Source organism: Anomaloglossus baeobatrachus, chromosome 9 (genome assembly GCF_048569485.1).
Source record: "Anomaloglossus baeobatrachus isolate aAnoBae1 chromosome 9, aAnoBae1.hap1, whole genome shotgun sequence".
NCBI lineage: Eukaryota > Metazoa > Chordata > Amphibia > Anura > Aromobatidae > Anomaloglossus > Anomaloglossus baeobatrachus.
Window position 1 is genome coordinate 200,540,923 of NC_134361.1, and position 17,643 is coordinate 200,558,565.

General features: G+C 53.3%; 1 protein-coding gene across 1 annotated transcript in view; it reads left to right on the plus strand.

The window, feature by feature from the left end:
* The window catches only part of GPKOW (G-patch domain and KOW motifs), a 47,934-nt gene that overhangs the window by 3,842 nt on the left and 26,449 nt on the right, over nucleotides 1–17,643 (plus strand). The window contains exons 2-6 of the mRNA XM_075324244.1: nucleotides 1,222–1,373; nucleotides 1,918–2,048; nucleotides 4,436–4,542; nucleotides 6,707–6,908; nucleotides 8,244–8,376. Of these exons, the coding sequence (XP_075180359.1) occupies nucleotides 1,222–1,373; nucleotides 1,918–2,048; nucleotides 4,436–4,542; nucleotides 6,707–6,908; nucleotides 8,244–8,376 (725 nt within the window). The remainder of the gene's footprint in view (nucleotides 1–1,221; nucleotides 1,374–1,917; nucleotides 2,049–4,435; nucleotides 4,543–6,706; nucleotides 6,909–8,243; nucleotides 8,377–17,643) is intronic.

Below are 17,643 nucleotides of genomic sequence, written 5' to 3' on the forward strand. Positions count from 1 at the left end.
GTGCTTATCCGGGACCTTTCCCCCCCCTGCCCAGGTGCTTATCCGGGACCTTTCCCCCCCCTGCCCAGGTGCTTATCCGGGACCTTTCCCCCCCCTGCCCAGGCGCTTATCCGGGACCTTTCCCCCCCCTGCCCAGGCGCTTATCCGGGACCTTTCCCCCCCCTGCCCAGGCGCTTATCCGGGACCTTTCCCCCCCCTGCCCAGGTGCTTATCCGGGACCTTTCCCCCCCCTGCCCAGGTGCTTATCCGGGACCTTTCCCCCCCCTGCCCAGGTGCTTATCCGGGACCTTTCCCCCCCCTGCCCAGGTGCTTATCCGGGATCTTTCCCCCCCGCCCAGGCGCTTATCCGGGACCTTTCCCCCCCCGCCCAGGCGCTTATCCGGGACCTTTCCCCCCCCGCCCAGGCGCTTATCCGGGACCTTTCCCCCCCGCCCAGGCGCTTATCCGGGACCTTTCCCCCCCGCCCAGGCGCTTATCCGGGACCTTTCCCCCCCCACTCAGACGCTTATCCGGGACCTTTCCCCCCCGCCCAGGCGCTTATCCGGGACCTTCCCCCCCCCACTCAGACGATTATCCGGGGCCTTCCCCCCCCCACTCAGGCGCTTATCCGGGACCTTCCCCCCCCCACTCAGGCGCTTATCCGGGACCTTCCCCCCCCCACTCAGACGATTATCCGGGACCTTTCCCCCCCCACTCAGACGCTTATCCGGGACCTTCCCCCCCCCACTCAGGCGCTTATCCGGGACCTTCCCCCCCCCACTCAGACGATTATCCGGGGCCTTTCCCCGCGCCCAGACAATTATCCGGGACCTTTCGCCCCCGCTCCCAGATGCTTATTTGGGACCTTTCGCCCCTGCGCCCAGGCGCCTAGCCGGGACCTGGCACCTTTCCGTTATTTGTTTCCAGCCCTGGCCATTAGAAATTTGCGCTGTACATAATTTCCAAAAACTAAAGAAAAAAACTGTATTCTTATATAGAAGCTTCCACCAGGCCCCAGATCTGGTCAGGGGCCCCTCTCACCCCCCCTAATATTTTCTTAAAACCTTTTCGGCCTCTTGCTTTATTCTTTCTGATTAGCTGGGCTCTAGAGAAGAAGCTTTTGTTCATCCTGATCCTCCTAGTTCATGGGTGTGATGCACGGAATACACCGATCTTACACCAGAGCAGTGGAAGTAATCATGTATCGTGTTTTTAACCATTTAATATTTTTCCTCTTTGCAGCACTAAACCCGTCCAGGAGGCCAAACCTCTCGTCATCCCACTAATCCAGAAGAACCGGTGGTCCCAGCTCAGTAAAGAGAAGGCTGAAAATGGCGGAACACAGACAGAGCTGGACCCGGTGCTCTCGCAGGCCGTACAGGAGCTTATCGAAGGTATGGGCTCGATACTGGTTTCGCCTCTTCACTCCCCACTGTCAGATTGGGGCAAGGGGTATAGGAGATTGCAGTTAATATCACACGTGAATGGGGTGATAAATCACGGAGTTTTACTTCTGAAATCTGGTGTAACACTCTCTCAAAAAAGTGACTTTTGGCATTTTCACCATGGTTTCGCCCAGCTTGGCTAAAATGGGACTTCAGGGACTGAAGTGAGATTTTTGGAGAAGGTTCATGAATCAGAAGACCCGGTTTCGCCCATTTTGGCTGAGCTGGGCGAAACAGTTTGTGTACACTCCACAGCTCTTCTGTTTCATGAACCCAAAATCTTACTCCAGTCCCTGACTGGAGTAAGATTCGTGACGGGACTTACAGCAATTTTCACACGCTCCGGATTCATTAAAATCAGGCTCTTCTGACTCCTGACGTGAACGGCGCCGCTCTCCATGAATCATGACCACATACGCCGTTGGGTCTCGAAGCTTTGATTTGTTCCCACATTCTTTAATTTTTTAATTTTTATATCTTTAACCTTCTTAAGAGTCTCGGAAAAAAGAGCAGGAGGATCCCGAGGGCGACGAAACGGTCAGCATCCCCCTACTAATGCAAAACAAGGTGCCCGATGGCTACGAGGACGGAGACAAAGTGAACGTGAGCCTGAGGCCGGAGTCTGTAAGTCATTTCTTTCCTCCTCTAATTGTCTGTCTAGAGTCACTATCAAAGTAGTGGATTGTCCCCTAAGGAAAAGGATGTATCCAGCTTCTGCACAAATAATTGATTTCTTCTAGAAATACATCATTTTATTAGTATAAGAAAATCAGGAACACTTGGCCTACGCGTTTCGAGTACTAGCAGCTCTTTATTACAGCTCTGATTGAGCCGCTGTTGCTCAAAACGCGTAGGCCAAGTGCTTCTATTCTGGACTTTATTATACCAATAAAATGATTTCTTTTATAAAAACATTGTTTCATTTATATAATAAAATCAAACACTTGTCCTACCCGTTTCGAGCAATAGCAGCGCTTAACAATAGTGCTATGAAATGCGTAGAACAAGTATTTCTGATTTTATTATACCAATAAATGATGTGTCCATAGAACAAATCAATTATTTTATTGATATAATAAAAGCCATAATAGAAGCACTTGGCCTACGCGTTTCGAGCAATACCAGCTCTTAATCACAGCCCTATTTTTAAGAGCTGCTAGTGTTCAAAACACATAGGTCAAGTGTTTCTACTATGGGTTTTAATATACCAATAAATTGATTTCTTCTATAAAAGCATAATTTTATTGGTATAATAAAATCAGAAACACTTTTCCTATGCGTTTCGAGCAATAGCAGCTCTTAAAGGGGACCAACCAACAGAATTTTCCTATATAAACTAAAGCTAGTGCTATACTGGCGCTATCATGCTGATTCTATACATACCTTTAGTTGTGAGATCGGATGTATAGTTTCTGAAATACAGGCAAGGAAAGTTTGTGAAATACACTGTGACTTGATTGATAGCAGTTACAGAATAGCCAATAGGTGGGTCGGGTTTGCTAGTTATTCCTGCCCTTGTTTGCCTGCCTGTCCTTCCTCCCACCTGTCCCTGTCCTTCCTTCCACCCGCCTGTCCTTCCTTCCTTCCTTCCTTCCTTCCTTCCTTCCTTCCTTCCTTCCTTCCTTCCTTCCTTCCTTCCTTCCTTCCTTCCTTCCTTCCTCCCGCCTGTCCTTCCTTCCTTCCTCCCGCCTGTCCTTCCTTCCTTCCTCCCGCCTGTCCTTCCTTCCTTCCTCCCGCCTGTCCTTCCTTCCTTCCTTCCTCCCGCCTGTCCTTCCTTCCTTCCTTCCTCCCGCCTGTCCGTCCGTCCTTCCTTCCTTCCTTCCTTCCTTCCTCCCGCCTGTCCTTCCTTTCTCCCTCCCCCCGCCTGTCCTTCCTTTCTCCCTCCCCCCCGCCTGTCCTTCCTTTCTCCCTCCCCCCCGCCTGTCCTTCCTTTCTCCCTCCCCCCGCCTGTCCTTCCTTTCTCCCTCCCCCCGGCTGTCCTTCCTTTCTCCCTCCCCCCGGCTGTCCTTCCTTTCTCCCTCCCCACCCCGACTGTCCTTCCTCTCTACCTCCCCACCCCGACTGTCTTTCCTCTCTCCCTCCCCCCCCCGACTGTCTTTCCTCTCTCCCTCCCCCCCCGACTGTCCTTCCTCTCTCCCTCCCCCCCGACTGTCCTTCCTTCCTCTCTCCCTCCCCCCCCGACTGTCCTTCCTTTCTCCCTCCCTCCCCCCCGACTGTCCTTCCTTTCTCCCTCCCCCCCCCCCCCGACTGTCCTTCCTTTCAATCTCCCTCCCTTCCCCCCCCCCGACTGTCCTTCCTTTCTCCCCCCCCCCGACTGTCCTTCCTCCCTCATTCCTCCCTCTGTAATAACAGAAACAGAGGGAAGAAGGACAGGCAGGCAGGGGCGGCAATAACTAGCAAACCCGACCCACCTATTATATATTCTGTAGCTGCTGTCAATCAAATAACAGTGTATTTCACAAACTTTACTTGCCTGTATTTCAGAAACTATACATCCGATCTCACAACTAAAGGTATGTATAGAATCAGCATGATAGCGCCAGTATAGCACTGGTTCTAGTTTATATGAAAATCCTGTTGGTTGGTTCCCTGCTATTGCTCGAAACGCGTAGGACAAGTGTTTCTGAATTTATTATGGATCTTAATATACCAGAAATATGCTGGTTTTTATAGAAGAAATCAGTCTGTTGTGTGTGTGATCTGGATACACCTTTTCCTTCCTCATTTACTGTCATGTCCGTGCGCCGCACCTTGTTGCACTTCCATGTGGACTCGATGAGCTGATGATTGTGTTATTTCTTTAGAGTCCGTATTGTTTTAGCACATGGTAAGAATAGATGATGTTACTGGTTTTGCTGGTGGTCTATGCCATTCTTTATCCGTGTTAACACTCCTAGGACCCCAATGATGGACAGTGATGGCTCCGGAGCAGTTACCTGGAGAGCGGACCGTGAAGCAGGGGCTTTATTTTTTTGCTTACACATGTTTGATAGTCTGGTATTTCCCCACAGGCGGAGGCGGCAGACTATGAAGTGGTCCCTGTGGAGCAATACGGAATGGCAATGCTGAGAGGAATGGGCTGGAAAGAGGGAGAAGGAATCGGGAAGACCTTCAAACAGTGCGTACCTTATACGACGAGAATGTCCTTAGTGTCGCCCCCCACCCCCACCCCACCCCCCAAACATTACTAGACGTCCTAGTCATAGTACATAGATTTTTGGCCCAAAAAAGATCCTTAAAGGGAAGCTGTCAGCAGAAATTTCGCCTAAAACCTAACAGATTCCCCCTCTGCAGCTCCTGGGCTGCATTCTAGAAAGGTCCCTGTTACTATTGTGCACCCTTTCTGACCAAAAAAAGAGTTTATATAGAGGTACCTTTTTGGCTTCGGATTCTCTAAATGTGTCACGGGGGCGGGCTGCCTGATGGCCGTTATTCTGCCCCCTGGTCCTGTATGCCGCCCCCATCGCCGATTTCCATACTTCTGGACGCCGCCCACTGCTCCAGCCATCCACACGCATGCCCAGTGCCAGTCTCACGGGACTGAGCAGTGTGACCGCTGGTGACGTGTGCGCAGGCAAGTGATTATGGGCGGGACTGTGACTGTTATCAGCAAGTACCCGCCCATAATCTCGTGAGCGCGCAAACCTCACCAGCGGTCACACTGAGCTCAGTGTAGATGCTAGACTGTATGGGCTGCTTCCAGGGATGACGTCCCTTTGTCACGTGATAGGGGCGTGTTCAAAATACTATCACGTGACAAAGGGACGTCATCCCTGGAAGCAGCCCATACAGTCTAGCATCTACACTGAGCTCAGTGTGACCGCTGGAGAGGTTTGCGCGCTCACGAGATTATGGGCGGGTACTTGCTGATAACAGTCACAGTCCCGCCCATAATCACTTGCCTGCGCACACGTCACCAGCGGTCACACTGCTCAGTCCCGTGAGACTGGCACTGGGCATGCGCGTGGATGGCTGGAGCAGTGGGCGGCGTCCAGAAGTATGGAAATCGGCGATGGGGGGCGGCATACAGGACCAGGGGGCAGAATAACGGCCATCAGGCAGCCCGTCCCCGTGACACATTTAGAGAATCCGAAGCCAAAAAAGGTACCTCTACATAAACTCTTTTTTTTGGTCAGAAAGGGTGCACAATAGTAACAGGGACCTTTCTAGAATGCAGCCCAGGAGCTGCAGAGGGGGAATCTGTTAGGTTTTAGGCGAAATTTCTGCTGACAGCTTCCCTTTAAAACCTAAATCTATGTCCCGATAAGCAAAAATTGATTGAGGACTTGTGTTCTCCAGGTCTTTGATATTGATGCCCTATTCTTAAAGGGGTTGACCAGGTCTTGGATGTTGATGGCCTATCCTCAAAGGGGTTGTCCAGGTCTTTGATATTGGTAGCCTATCCTTAAAGGGATCATTCAGGTCTTTCATATTGATGACCTATCCTTAAAGGGATCATCCAGGTCTTTCATATTGATGGCCTATTCTTAAAGAGATCATTCAGGTCTTTGATATTGATGGCCAATCCTTAAAGGGGTTGTCCAGGTCTTCGATATTGATAGCCTATCCTTAAAGGGATTATTCAGGTCTTTCATATTAATGGCCTATCTTTAAAATGTTTGTCCAGGTTTTTGACATTGATGGCCTATTCTTAAAGGAGTTGTCTAGGTATTTGATATTGATGGCTTGTCCTTAAAGGGGTTCTCCAGGTTTCTGATATTGATGGCCTATTCTTAAAGGGGTTTTCCAGGTCTTTCATATTGATGGCCTATTCTTAAAGGATTTCTCCAGGTCTTAAGATATTGATGTCCTATCCTTTAAGGTCTTCGATATTGGTGGCCTATACATCTGTGTATTGCGGTCTGAGTATGGAGTGCTTTGCCCTGACTGGCAGAGGACCTGTTTTTGGGTACAATATATCCCGCCACCTTGGGACCTGGTAACAGCTGATCATTGGGGGTGCTGGTGTCGGACGCCCACTTGTCTATTAAAGATGACCAATCTGTCCAGTAAGTCACCAGTATACATAGTATAAATGTCCAGAACCGCTCCTTGAAAAATTGCTGGAAGTGAAATTGTAATGTTTGGTTGTTTCCATTTGGTAAACCTCTGGATTTTTAGGTGTCCTCGTCTGTGGCCACTTGGTTGATTTGGGCTTTATAGAAAACAACACGGTAAAGACTAGTTATATATGTGTCCTAGCCAAAAACTGCAAAAGGAACAAAGAAATCTCCAAAAAAGATCATTTCCACCATCCCCATTATTGCATCTTTTCCACATAGGGATGTGAAGCCATTAGAGCAAAAGCTGCGTCCCAAGGGGCTCGGGCTAGGAGCCGACCGGTCTGCGATCAGTGACCTCGAGCCACAGAAACCGCGCAGACCCCTGAAACCAGGAGACAAACCGGAAGAAGAAGCAAAAGGCCTCGGCACAGGCAGCGCAGTGTTAATCCAGAGCGGTGCCCACCGAGAACTGTATGGGAAGGTGGGCTCAGTGTTTGTGTCACTGTATATGAAGACCTCTGCAATTTCATCATTACCCCCCCCATCACCATTACTACACTTCCCTGATCATCAGTACTACACCCTCCTGATCGTCATTACTACACCCCCCCCAGATCATCATTACTACACTCCCCCCCCCGATCACACCCACCGATCACACCCACCCGGATTGTCATTACTACACACACACCCCCCCCGGATCGTCACCACTGCAACACCACTTCCCCCTGGATTGTCATCCCTGCACCCCCCCCCCCCGGATTGTCATCCCTGTACCCCCCCCCCGGATTGTCATCGCTGCACAACCCCCCCCCCCCCCCCCCCGGATTGTCATCCCTGTACCCCCCCCCGGATTGTCATCGCTGCACAACCCCCCCCCCCCCCGGATTGTCATCCCTGCCCCCCCCCCCCGGATTGTCATCCCTGCACACCCCCCCCCCCCCGGATTGTCATCGCTGCAACCCCTCCCCCCCCCCCCCCCCCCGGAATTGTCATCGCTGCACACCCCCCCCCCCCCGGATTGTCATCACTGCATTGTCATTGTCATCACTGCACCCCCCCCCCCCCGGATTGTCATCACTGCACCCCCCCCCCCCCAGATTGTCACCACTGCACCCCCCCCCCCAGATTGTCACCACTGCACCCCCCCCCCCCGGATTGTCATCACTGCACCCCCACCCGGATTGTCATCACTGCACCCCCACCCGGATTGTCATCACTGCACCCCCACCCGGATTGTCATCACTGCACCCCCACCCGGATTGTCATCACTGCACCCCCACCCGGATTGTCATCACTGCACCCCCACCCGGATTGTCATCACTGCACCCCCACCCGGATTGTCATCACTGCACCCCCACCCGGATTGTCATCACTGCACCCCCACCCGGATTGTCATCACTGCACCCCCCACCCGGATTGTCATCACTGCACCCCCCACCCGGATCGTTATCACTGCACCCCCCCCCCGGATCGTCATCACTGCAACCCCCCCCGGATCGTCATCACACTCTCCCCCCCGGTCATCACTACATGCCCCCCTGGTCATCACATTCCCCCTCTCCCCCAGTCATCATTACACTACCCCATGATCATCACAATGCACCCCCCCCCCATAAACATTACTACACTCCCCCTCAAACTCCCCCGATCATCATTACATGCCCTCCCGATCATAATTACACGGGCCCCCCCCTTCCTGATTGTCTCATTACACTCTCCCCGATCATCATTACTATTACTACACCCCCCCCCCCGAACACTCACTCCCAATTATCATAACACCCCCGATCATCATTTGCTTGTTTCTTCGTAGGTGGAGGGCCTGGACGCCGACAACTGCCGAGCGATGGTGAAGCTGGCGATCGGTGGGAAAATCGTGACCGTCTCCCAGTTTGCATTACGATTGGTCGGCAGCGCAGAGTACAACAAATACGCGAAGGATCTCAGTAAGTGTGAGGCGGTAACTATTCTCCAGCCATTCGTGAGGATTGGAAGTGACATAACCAGACGCGCCCTGTGACGCCCCGTGTGATTTATACCTGCAGATCGCACCCACACAATATACACGTCTGTACATTCTCCAGTCCGCAGCCTCGTGTGATCCTATCTCCACCCAACATCCGGGATCAGCAAATGCTGCAGATTTCACAGCACATTTCCAGCTGCTCGGGATCTTTGCTGTTCCTTATCCTCTAGAAAGAGGAGAAAGGACTAATTATTTGGTTACCGGGATATGTATCTACACAAGGGTTACTGATTTACCCACGTCTGCTGGGTGACGGCCAGATTTATATGCCTGCAGTCATGCTACAGATAGCAGAGGCAAGCCTTCATTAATTAGGGCAAGCGCCTGTTTTTAAAACCATGTATGTTAGTTTAGTTACACCAGGTGCCCCCGATTGTCTGGTGGTTGCTCCAGAACCCAGTCCTGTGCTTGACATAGGATTGAGGTGCTGGTGCCTAAGATGGTGATCGTACACAAACGCAGGAAACTCTGTAGTGTACCCAGGATAGGGCTCTAGCGGATGGGTAACCAGTGCAATGACTGGCACAGGGTGGAGGCATCAGTGTAACGGCTGGATGATCCGGACTGCCACATTCTGGGAGAGCAAAAAATGTTTGCTTAGAGGGAGACTGATTAGTAGAGAGTTGCAGTAGTTCAGATGAGGATGTATAAGAGTTTTCTTTTTCGCTCCTAATTGGGAGACCCAGACAGTGGGTGTATAGCTACTGCCTCTGGAGGCCGCACAAAGAACTACACTTAAAAGTGTAAGGCCCCTCCCCTTCTGGCTATACACCCTCCCGTAGGAGTACGGATTCCTCAGTTTTAGCTTTGTGCGCAAGGAGGTCAGACACGCACGCATAGCTCCATTGTTTTTAGTCAGCAGCAGCTGCTGACTATGTCGGATGGAAGAAAAGAGGGTCTATACAGACTCCCAGCATGCTCCCTTCTCACCCCACTTATGTCGGAGGTGTTTGTAAGGTTGAGGTACCCATTGCGGGTACGGCGGCAGGAGCCCACATGCTGATTCCTTCCCCATCCCTTTTTACAGGGCTCTGGGTGAAGTGGGATTTACCGGTCTCCAGGCACTGAGACCGTGCTCCATCTACAGCCCCTGGAGAAGATGCTGGATGGAGCGGAGTACATCAGGGACATGGCCCTGCTTCCTTAAGGTACTCTGTGTCCCCGTGCATTTGGCGCTCACACCGCAGCATGCTGGGTGTTGTAGTGCGCCGGGGGACATCAGCGCTGCGGCGCCTGTGCCATGGCCTCATTCAGCTTAGCTGAAGCAGGCACACTTATGGGAATCGGCCGCGCCGGCCGCTGGGACTGCGGCACGGCTGGCACTTGTAGTGCGCCGGGGACTTCAGCGCGGCCTGCGCTTTTACGGCGGCCGCGCTGATAACTACAGTCCCCGGCTTTTTGCGGCCTGCTTCCGTTCGTTCCCGCCCCCAGACCTGCCAGTCAGGAGAGGGGCGGGACGCTGCCCACGTCTAGGACTCGGTCGCGCCGGCCGCTGGAACAGCGGCGCGGCTGGCACTTGTAGTGCGCCGGGGACTTCAGCGCGGCCCGCGCTTTTACGGCGGCCGCGCTGATAACTCGAGTCCCCGGCTTTTGCGGCCTGCTTTCGTTCGTTCCCGCCCCCAGACCTGCCAGTCAGGAGAGGGGCGGGACGCGGGCCAGGGCATCAGCGCTGAGGGCTGGAGTCGTTTTTACATACTCCAGCCCTCACAGTCAGCACAGAGGGGACACTGTTCCCGCACTTTTGTTTGGGAACTCCCACGGACCGCCCCTCTCCACATTAGCCGGCAGCCATTCTTGCTGACACGCTGAGCTGCAGAGGGGAGCCGGGGAGACCCAGACAAGGCATTCTGCAGCCTCTTACCCGCTGTTCAGCGGGCGGTAAGCAGCCCTCAGGGCTCACCCCCTCTTGTGCTCGTAGTATTCTTAGTATTTTGTGGCTACAAATACTTGGTATTACATAGCGCTGGTCGCCCTTTGGCTATAGACTCTCTCACATGCAGAGAGCCAGCAGCATGTCGCCCGTAAAACGCAAGGGTGCCAAGGCACAGACATTGTATGCTTCCTGCACCGCATGTGGGACTTTTCTACCGGCAGGCTCCACGGACCCCCATTGTGTGCAGTGCTCGGCCCCTGCGGCGCTTGCACAGTCGGGACCTCTGCTGGATGTGTCCCAGGGTGTACCACCTGTGAATGCTGTCCAGGTGACAGGAACTGAGTTTGCAGCTTTTGCTGACAGAATGTCTCTCACTATGTCACAAATTCTTGACACATTGCGAGCTAGGCCTGTACTTCAGACCACGGACACTGTGCATGTATTGCCCCCTGGTCCCCCTCAGCTCCTAGCTCCGGGACGGGCATCTACACCTCAGGGTGAAGACTCTGACTCGGACGATGGCCCCGGGCAGCCTAAGCGGGCTCGTTATGACGGGCCTTCACATTCATCTCAATGGTCTGGATCCCAGCGGGATGAATCTATGGGTGATGAGGCGGACGTAACTGATCAGGATTCTGATCCTGGGACCGCTCTCAATCTAGATACACCAGATGGTGACGCCATAGTTAATGATCTTATATTTAACATCAATAAGATGTTGAATATTTCCCCACCAGCTCCTCCTGTAGAGGAGTCAGCTTCGCAGCACGAGAGAATCCATTTCAGATACCCTAAGCGTACATTAAGCACTTTTCTGGACCAGGTCAAGGGTTGGACCCAGTGTCCAAAAGTGGATCCTCCAATTTCCAGGCTGGCAGCTAGATCCTTGGTTGCTGTTGAAGATGGAGCGGCACTTAAAGATGCCACTGACAGGCAGATGGAGCTCTGGCTGAAATCCATCTATGAAGCGATTGGAGCGTCATTAGCGCCTTCTTTTGCGGCCGTATGGGCACTCCAAGCTATCACGGCCGGGCTTGCGCGAGTCGACTCAGTCACACGTGCATTTGCCCCGCAGGTAGCACCATTGACCTCGCAAATGGCGGCATTCGCGTCGTACGCGATTAATGCTGTTTTGGACGCTACAAGCCGCACGGCAGTGGCGTCAGCCAACTCAGTTGTTTTGCGTAGGGCTCTGTGGTTGAGACATTGGAAAGCAGATTCTCATTCCAAGAAGTGCTTAACCAATTTGCCTTTTTCTCGTGACCGATTGTTTGGAGAGCGTTTGGATGAAATCATCAAACACTCCAAGGGTAAGGACTCTTCCTTGCCACAACACAGACAAAACAAGCCCCAACAGAGGAGGGGTCAGTCTGGTTATCGGTCCTTTCGAGGACAGGGCAGGTCCCAATTCGCCTCGTCAAAAAAGACTCAAAAGGACCAGAGACGTTCAAATTCTTGGAGATCTCAGTCACGCCCAAAAAGACCAGCCGGAGGAACCGTTGCCAAAACGACGTCCTCCTGACTTGCGGTCTCCGATGCCCACACCCGCGGTCGGTGGGAGGCTGTCCCACTTTGGCGACATTTGGCTAGCAAGCGTCAAGGACCGTTGGGTGAGAGATATTCTATCTCACGGGTACAGGATAGAGTTCAGTTCTCGTCCGCTAACTCGTTTCTTCCGAACTTCTCCACCACCAGACCGAGCCGATGCTCTGTTGCAGGCGGTGGCCGCTCTAAAGGCGGAAGGAGTGGTGACCTCCGTCCCTCTTCAGGAACAGGGTCACGGTTTTTACTCCAATCTGTTTGTGGTCCCAAAAAAGGACGGATCGTATCGTCCCGTCCTGGATCTGAAGTTGCTCAACAGACACGTAAAAGTCAGGAGGTTCCGGATGGAATCCCTACGCTCCGTCATAGCCTCAATGTCTCAGGGAGATTTTCTAGCATCAATAGACATCAAAGATGCGTATCTCCACGTGCCGATTGCACCAGAGCATCAGCGTTTCCTACGTTTCGTCATACACGACGAGCACCTACAGTTCGTAGCGTTACCCTTCGGTCTGGCAACAGCCCCCCGGGTCTTCATCAAAGTCATGGCAGCAGTAGTAGCTGTTCTGCACTCGCAGGGTCACTCGGTCATCCCGTATCTAGACGACCTGCTTATAAAGGCATCCTCTCAAGAAGCATGCCAACACAGTCTGAAGGTGGCGCTAGACACCCTCCAGACTTTCGGGTGGATTATCAACTTTCCAAAGTCTCATCTAACCCCGACCCAATCTCTGACTTATCTTGGCATGGAGTTTCATACTCTATCAGCGATAGTGAGGCTTCCACTGGACAAGCAGTGCTCGCTACGGACTGGAGTGCAATCTCTCCTTCAGAGCCAGTCGCACTCACTGAGGCGCCTCATGCATTTCCTAGGGAAGATGGTAGCAGCAATGGAGGCAGTCCCGTTCGCGCAGTTTCATCTGCGCCCTCTCCAATGGGACATTCTGCGCCAATGGGATGGGAAATCGACGTCCCTCGACAGGACTGTCTCCCTCTCTCAGACTGCCAAGGACTCTCTACGTTGGTGGCTTCTCCCCAACTCATTGTCACAGGGAAAGTCGTTCCTTCCCCCGTCCTGGGCAGTGGTCACGACAGATGCGAGCCTATCAGGGTGGGGAGCGGTGTTTCTCCACCACAGGGCTCAGGGGACGTGGACTCAGGAAGAGTCCACCTTGCAGATCAATGTTCTGGAAATCAGAGCAATCTATCTTGCCCTGCGAGCCTTCCAACAATGGCTGGAAGGCAAGCAGATTCGGATTCAGTCGGACAATTCCACGGCGGTGGCGTACATCAACCACCAAGGGGGAACACGCAGTCGCCAAGCTTTTCAAGAAGTCCAGCGGATTTTGACGTGGGTGGAAAGCAGAGCGTCCACCATATCTGCAGTTCACATCCCAGGCGTGGAAAACTGGGAAGCGGACTTTCTCAGTCGCCAGGGCATGGACGCAGGAGAATGGTCCCTTCACCCGGACGTGTTTCAACAGATCTGTTACCGCTGGGGGTCGCCGGACGTCGATCTGATGGCGTCACGGCACAACAACAAGGTCCCAGTTTTCATGGCACGGTCTCACGATCTCCGAGCTGGCGGCGTTATCTTGCAAATCTCCCTTCCTGGTGTTTCACCAAGACAAGGTAGTACTGCGTCCAATTCCAGAGTTTTCTCCCAAGGTGGTTTCTTCCTTTCATCTCAATCAGGATATCACTTTGCCATCTTTGTGTCCGCATCCAGTTCACCAATTTGAAAAGGGTTTACATCTGTTGGACCTGGTGAGAGCACTCAGGATTTACATTTCTCGCACGGCGCCTCTACGCCGTTCGGATGCGCTCTTTGTCCTAGTCGCTGGTCAGCATAAGGGATCGCAAGCTTCCAAATCCACCCTGGCGCGGTGGATCAAGGAACCAATTCTTCACGCATACCGTTCTGCTGGGCTTCAGATTCCATCTGGACTGAAGGCCCATTCTACCAGAGCCGTTGGTGCGTCCTGGGCGTTGAGGCATCAGGCTACGGCTCAGCAAGTGTGCCAGGCGGCTACCTGGTCGAGTCTGCACACATTTACCAAACACTATCAAGTGCATACCTACGCTTCGGCAGACGCCAGCCTAGGTAGACGAGTCCTTCAGGCGGCGGTGGCCCACCTGTAGGAAGAGGCTGTATGACAGCCCGTTCATGTGGTATCTTTTTACCCACCCAGGGACTGCTTTTGGACGTCCCACTGTCTGGGTCTCCCAATTAGGAGCGAAAAAGAAGAAGGGAATTTTGTTTACTTACCGTAAATTCCTTTTCTTCTAGCTCCAATTGGGAGACCCAGCACCCGCCCTATCTGTTTTTAGGGTTTCGTTTTTTCGGGTGCACATGTTGTTCACGTTGTTTCTTAAGTTCTCCGATCTAGTTATCGGATTGAATTTGGTTTTGAAACTGTTATTGGCTTTCCTCCTTCTTGCTTTGGTACTAAAACTGAGGAATCCGTACTCCTACGGGAGGGTGTATAGCCAGAAGGGGAGGGGCCTTACACTTTTAAGTGTAGTTCTTTGTGCGGCCTCCAGAGGCAGTAGCTATACACCCACTGTCTGGGTCTCCCAATTGGAGCTAGAAGAAAAGGAATTTACGGTAAGTAAACAAAATTCCCTTCTTCTTTGTCGCTCCATTGGGAGACCCAGACAATTGGGTGTATAGCTTCTGCCTCCGGAGGCCACACAAAGTATTACACTTTAAAAAGTGTAACCCCTCCCCTCTGCCTATACACCCCCCCGTGCATCACGGGTTCCTCAGTTTTATGCTTTGTGTTGAAGGAGGCACACATGCACTCATGCTCCCATTTTTAGTCAGCAGCAGCTGCTGATTGTATCGGATGGAAGAAAAGAGGGCCTCTAACAGGGCTCCCGGCATGCTCCCTTCTCACCCCACTAAGTCGGCGGTGTTGTTAAGGTTGAGGTACCCATTGCGGGTACACAGGCTGGAGCCACATGCCGTTTTCCTTCCCCATCCCTTAGGGGCTCTGGGAGAAGTGGGATCCTATCCGGTCATCCAGGCACTGGGACCGGGCTCCCTCCGCAGCCCCTGTGGGATTCTGACGGACAGGAGACTGAGTATCATCAGGGACAGGGCCCTGCATCTACAGGTACTCTGTGTCCCCTTGGGGACGGTGCATGGAGCACCTTGGCCTCAGATGCTGCAGCGACTGCGGTGTTGGTATGAGACCGGGACTACCGCGCCGACCGCGCCTGCTTGCCGGCCGCGGTTTTAACTTTAGTCCCCGGCTTTTGCGGCCTAGTGCCAGTCAGGGGTAAGGGCGGGACGGTCGGTCTGACGCCGACAGTGAGGGCTGGAGCACACGTAGCTGTCCTCCGCCCCCCTCACTAATCACTCTGGGGCCAGATTCCCGCACTTTTGTAGTTACGCCCACGGCTCCCTCCTCCCCTGTGAACGCCGACAGCCATGTTTTAAGCACATTCTGCCGGTGGAGGACTTCTGGCTGCATCTCTGGGAGACCCGAGTCAAGGGAATCTGGTGGCCACACACCGCTTGAGCGGTCGGTAAGCCACACCGGTCACCCGGTGCTGGGCCCCTTAGAGTGCCGAACTGTATATATATATATTATATTTGTATACATTTTCTCGGTTCGGCTGTACTGTTAGCTTGTGGCTATATATCCCTCAGTAATCACTCTCCTGGGAGACAACAGCATGTCGTTCACAAGGAGCAGGGGTGCCAAGACACAGGGTTATTTTGCAACCTGTACCTCTTGTGCGGCTATGCTACCTGCAGGTTCCACCTACCCTCACTGTGTGCAATGCTCGGCCCCTGTGGCACTCGCTCAGCCGGAGCCTGGGGCACTGGTGGGACCCTCGGCCCAGGTAGAACCGCCGGTTTCCCCTGTCCAGGTGGCAGGGACAGAGTTTGCAGTTTTAGCTGAGAAACTCTGAGTCACTCTCACAATCCATGGCTCAGTCTATGGACAAATGGTCTGCTAAGATACTAGAAGCTTTGCAGTCCAGACCGGCCCTTACACAGGCCCCGGGCAGTGCGGGATCGCCCCCAGGCCCCTCTCGGTCTGCGACGAAGCGTGCGCCTGGGGTGGCCTCTAGTTATTACGTGGAGGACTCCGGCACGGACCGCAGATCCAGACAGGCTAAGCGGGCTCGCTTAGAATCTTCCCCGACTTCATCACGCTGTTCGGGGTCTCAGCTTGAGGACTCTCTAGAGGATGAGGCGGAGGTCGCAGACCAGGGCTCTGACCCTGACATTGCTCTCAATCTTGATACACCTGAAGGGGACGCCATAGTAAATGACCTTATAGCGTCCATCAATCAGGTGCTAGATCTTTCTCCCCCAACTCCACCTATAGAGGAGTCGGCCGCACAGCAGGAGAAACACCAGTTTAGGTTTCCCAAACGTACTCGGAGTGTTTTCTTCGATCACTCGAACTTCAGAGATGCTGTCCAGAAGCACAGAGCATTTCCGGACAAGCGCTTTACTAAGCGCCTTAATGACACACGTTACCCCTTCCCCCTGACGTAGTTAAGGGTTGGGCTCAATGTCCCAAGGTGGATCCTCCAGTCTCTAGACTGGCGGCTAGATCCGTAGTGGCAGTGGCTGACGGTTCAACGCTCAAGGATGCCACGGACAGGCAAATAGAGCTCCTAATGAAATCCATCTATGAAGCCATAGGCGCGTCCTTTGCCCCGGCCTTTGCAGCAGTGTGGGCACTCCAGGCTATCTCAGCTTGTCTGTCTGAGATTAATGCGGTCACACGTACCTCGGCTCCGCAAGTAGCGTCTTTGACTTCTCAGGCGTCGGTATTTTCATCCTACGCCATGAATGCTGTCCTGGACTCGGCTAGCCGTACAGCGGTAGCATCCGCCAATTCGGTGGCAGTCCGCAGGGCCATGTGGCTACGCGAATGGAAGGCAGACTCTGCTTCCAAGAAGTTCTTGACCGGTTTGCCCTTTTCTGGCGACCGATTGTTTGGCGAACAATTGGATGAAATTATTAAGCAATCCAAGGGAAAGGACTCGTCCTTACCCCGGCCCAAACCAAAGAGACCTCAGCAACGAAAAATTCAAGCGAGGTTTCGGTCCTTTCGGCCCTCAGCCAGATCCCAATCCTCCTCGTCCAACAGGCCACAGAAGAGCCAGAGAAACTCTTCTGCATGGCGGTCTAAGTCACGTCCTCCAAAGACCGCCGGAGGCACCGTCTCCAAGGCGGCCTCCTCATGACTTTCGGCCTCCCCAAACCGCATCCTCGGTCGGTGGCAGGCTCTCCCGCTTTTGCGACGCCTTGTGGCCACATGTCCAAGACCGATGGGTGAGGGACATTCTGTCTCACGGTTACAGGATAGAGTTCAGCTCTCGTCCTCCGACTCGTTTTTTCAGAACATCTCCGCCCCCCGAGCGAACCGTGGCACTTTTTCAGGCGGTGGACACTCTGAAGACAGAAGGAGTTGTGATCCCCGTTCCCCTTCAGGAACGGGGTCGCGGTTTTTACTCCAACCTGTTCGTGGTGCCAAAAAAGGACGGTTCATTCCGTCCCGTTTTGGACCTCAAATTGCTCAACAGACATGTGAGAACCAGGCGGTTTCGCATGGAATCCCTCAGCTCTGTCATCGCTTCGATGTCCCAAGGAGACTTCTTAGCATCAATCGACATCAGGGATGCCTATCTCCATGTGCCGATCGCTCCAGAGCATCAATGCTTCCTGCGTTTCGCCATCGGGACGAACACCTTCAGTTTGTGGCACTGCCTTTCGGCCTGGCGACAGCCCCACGGGTCTTC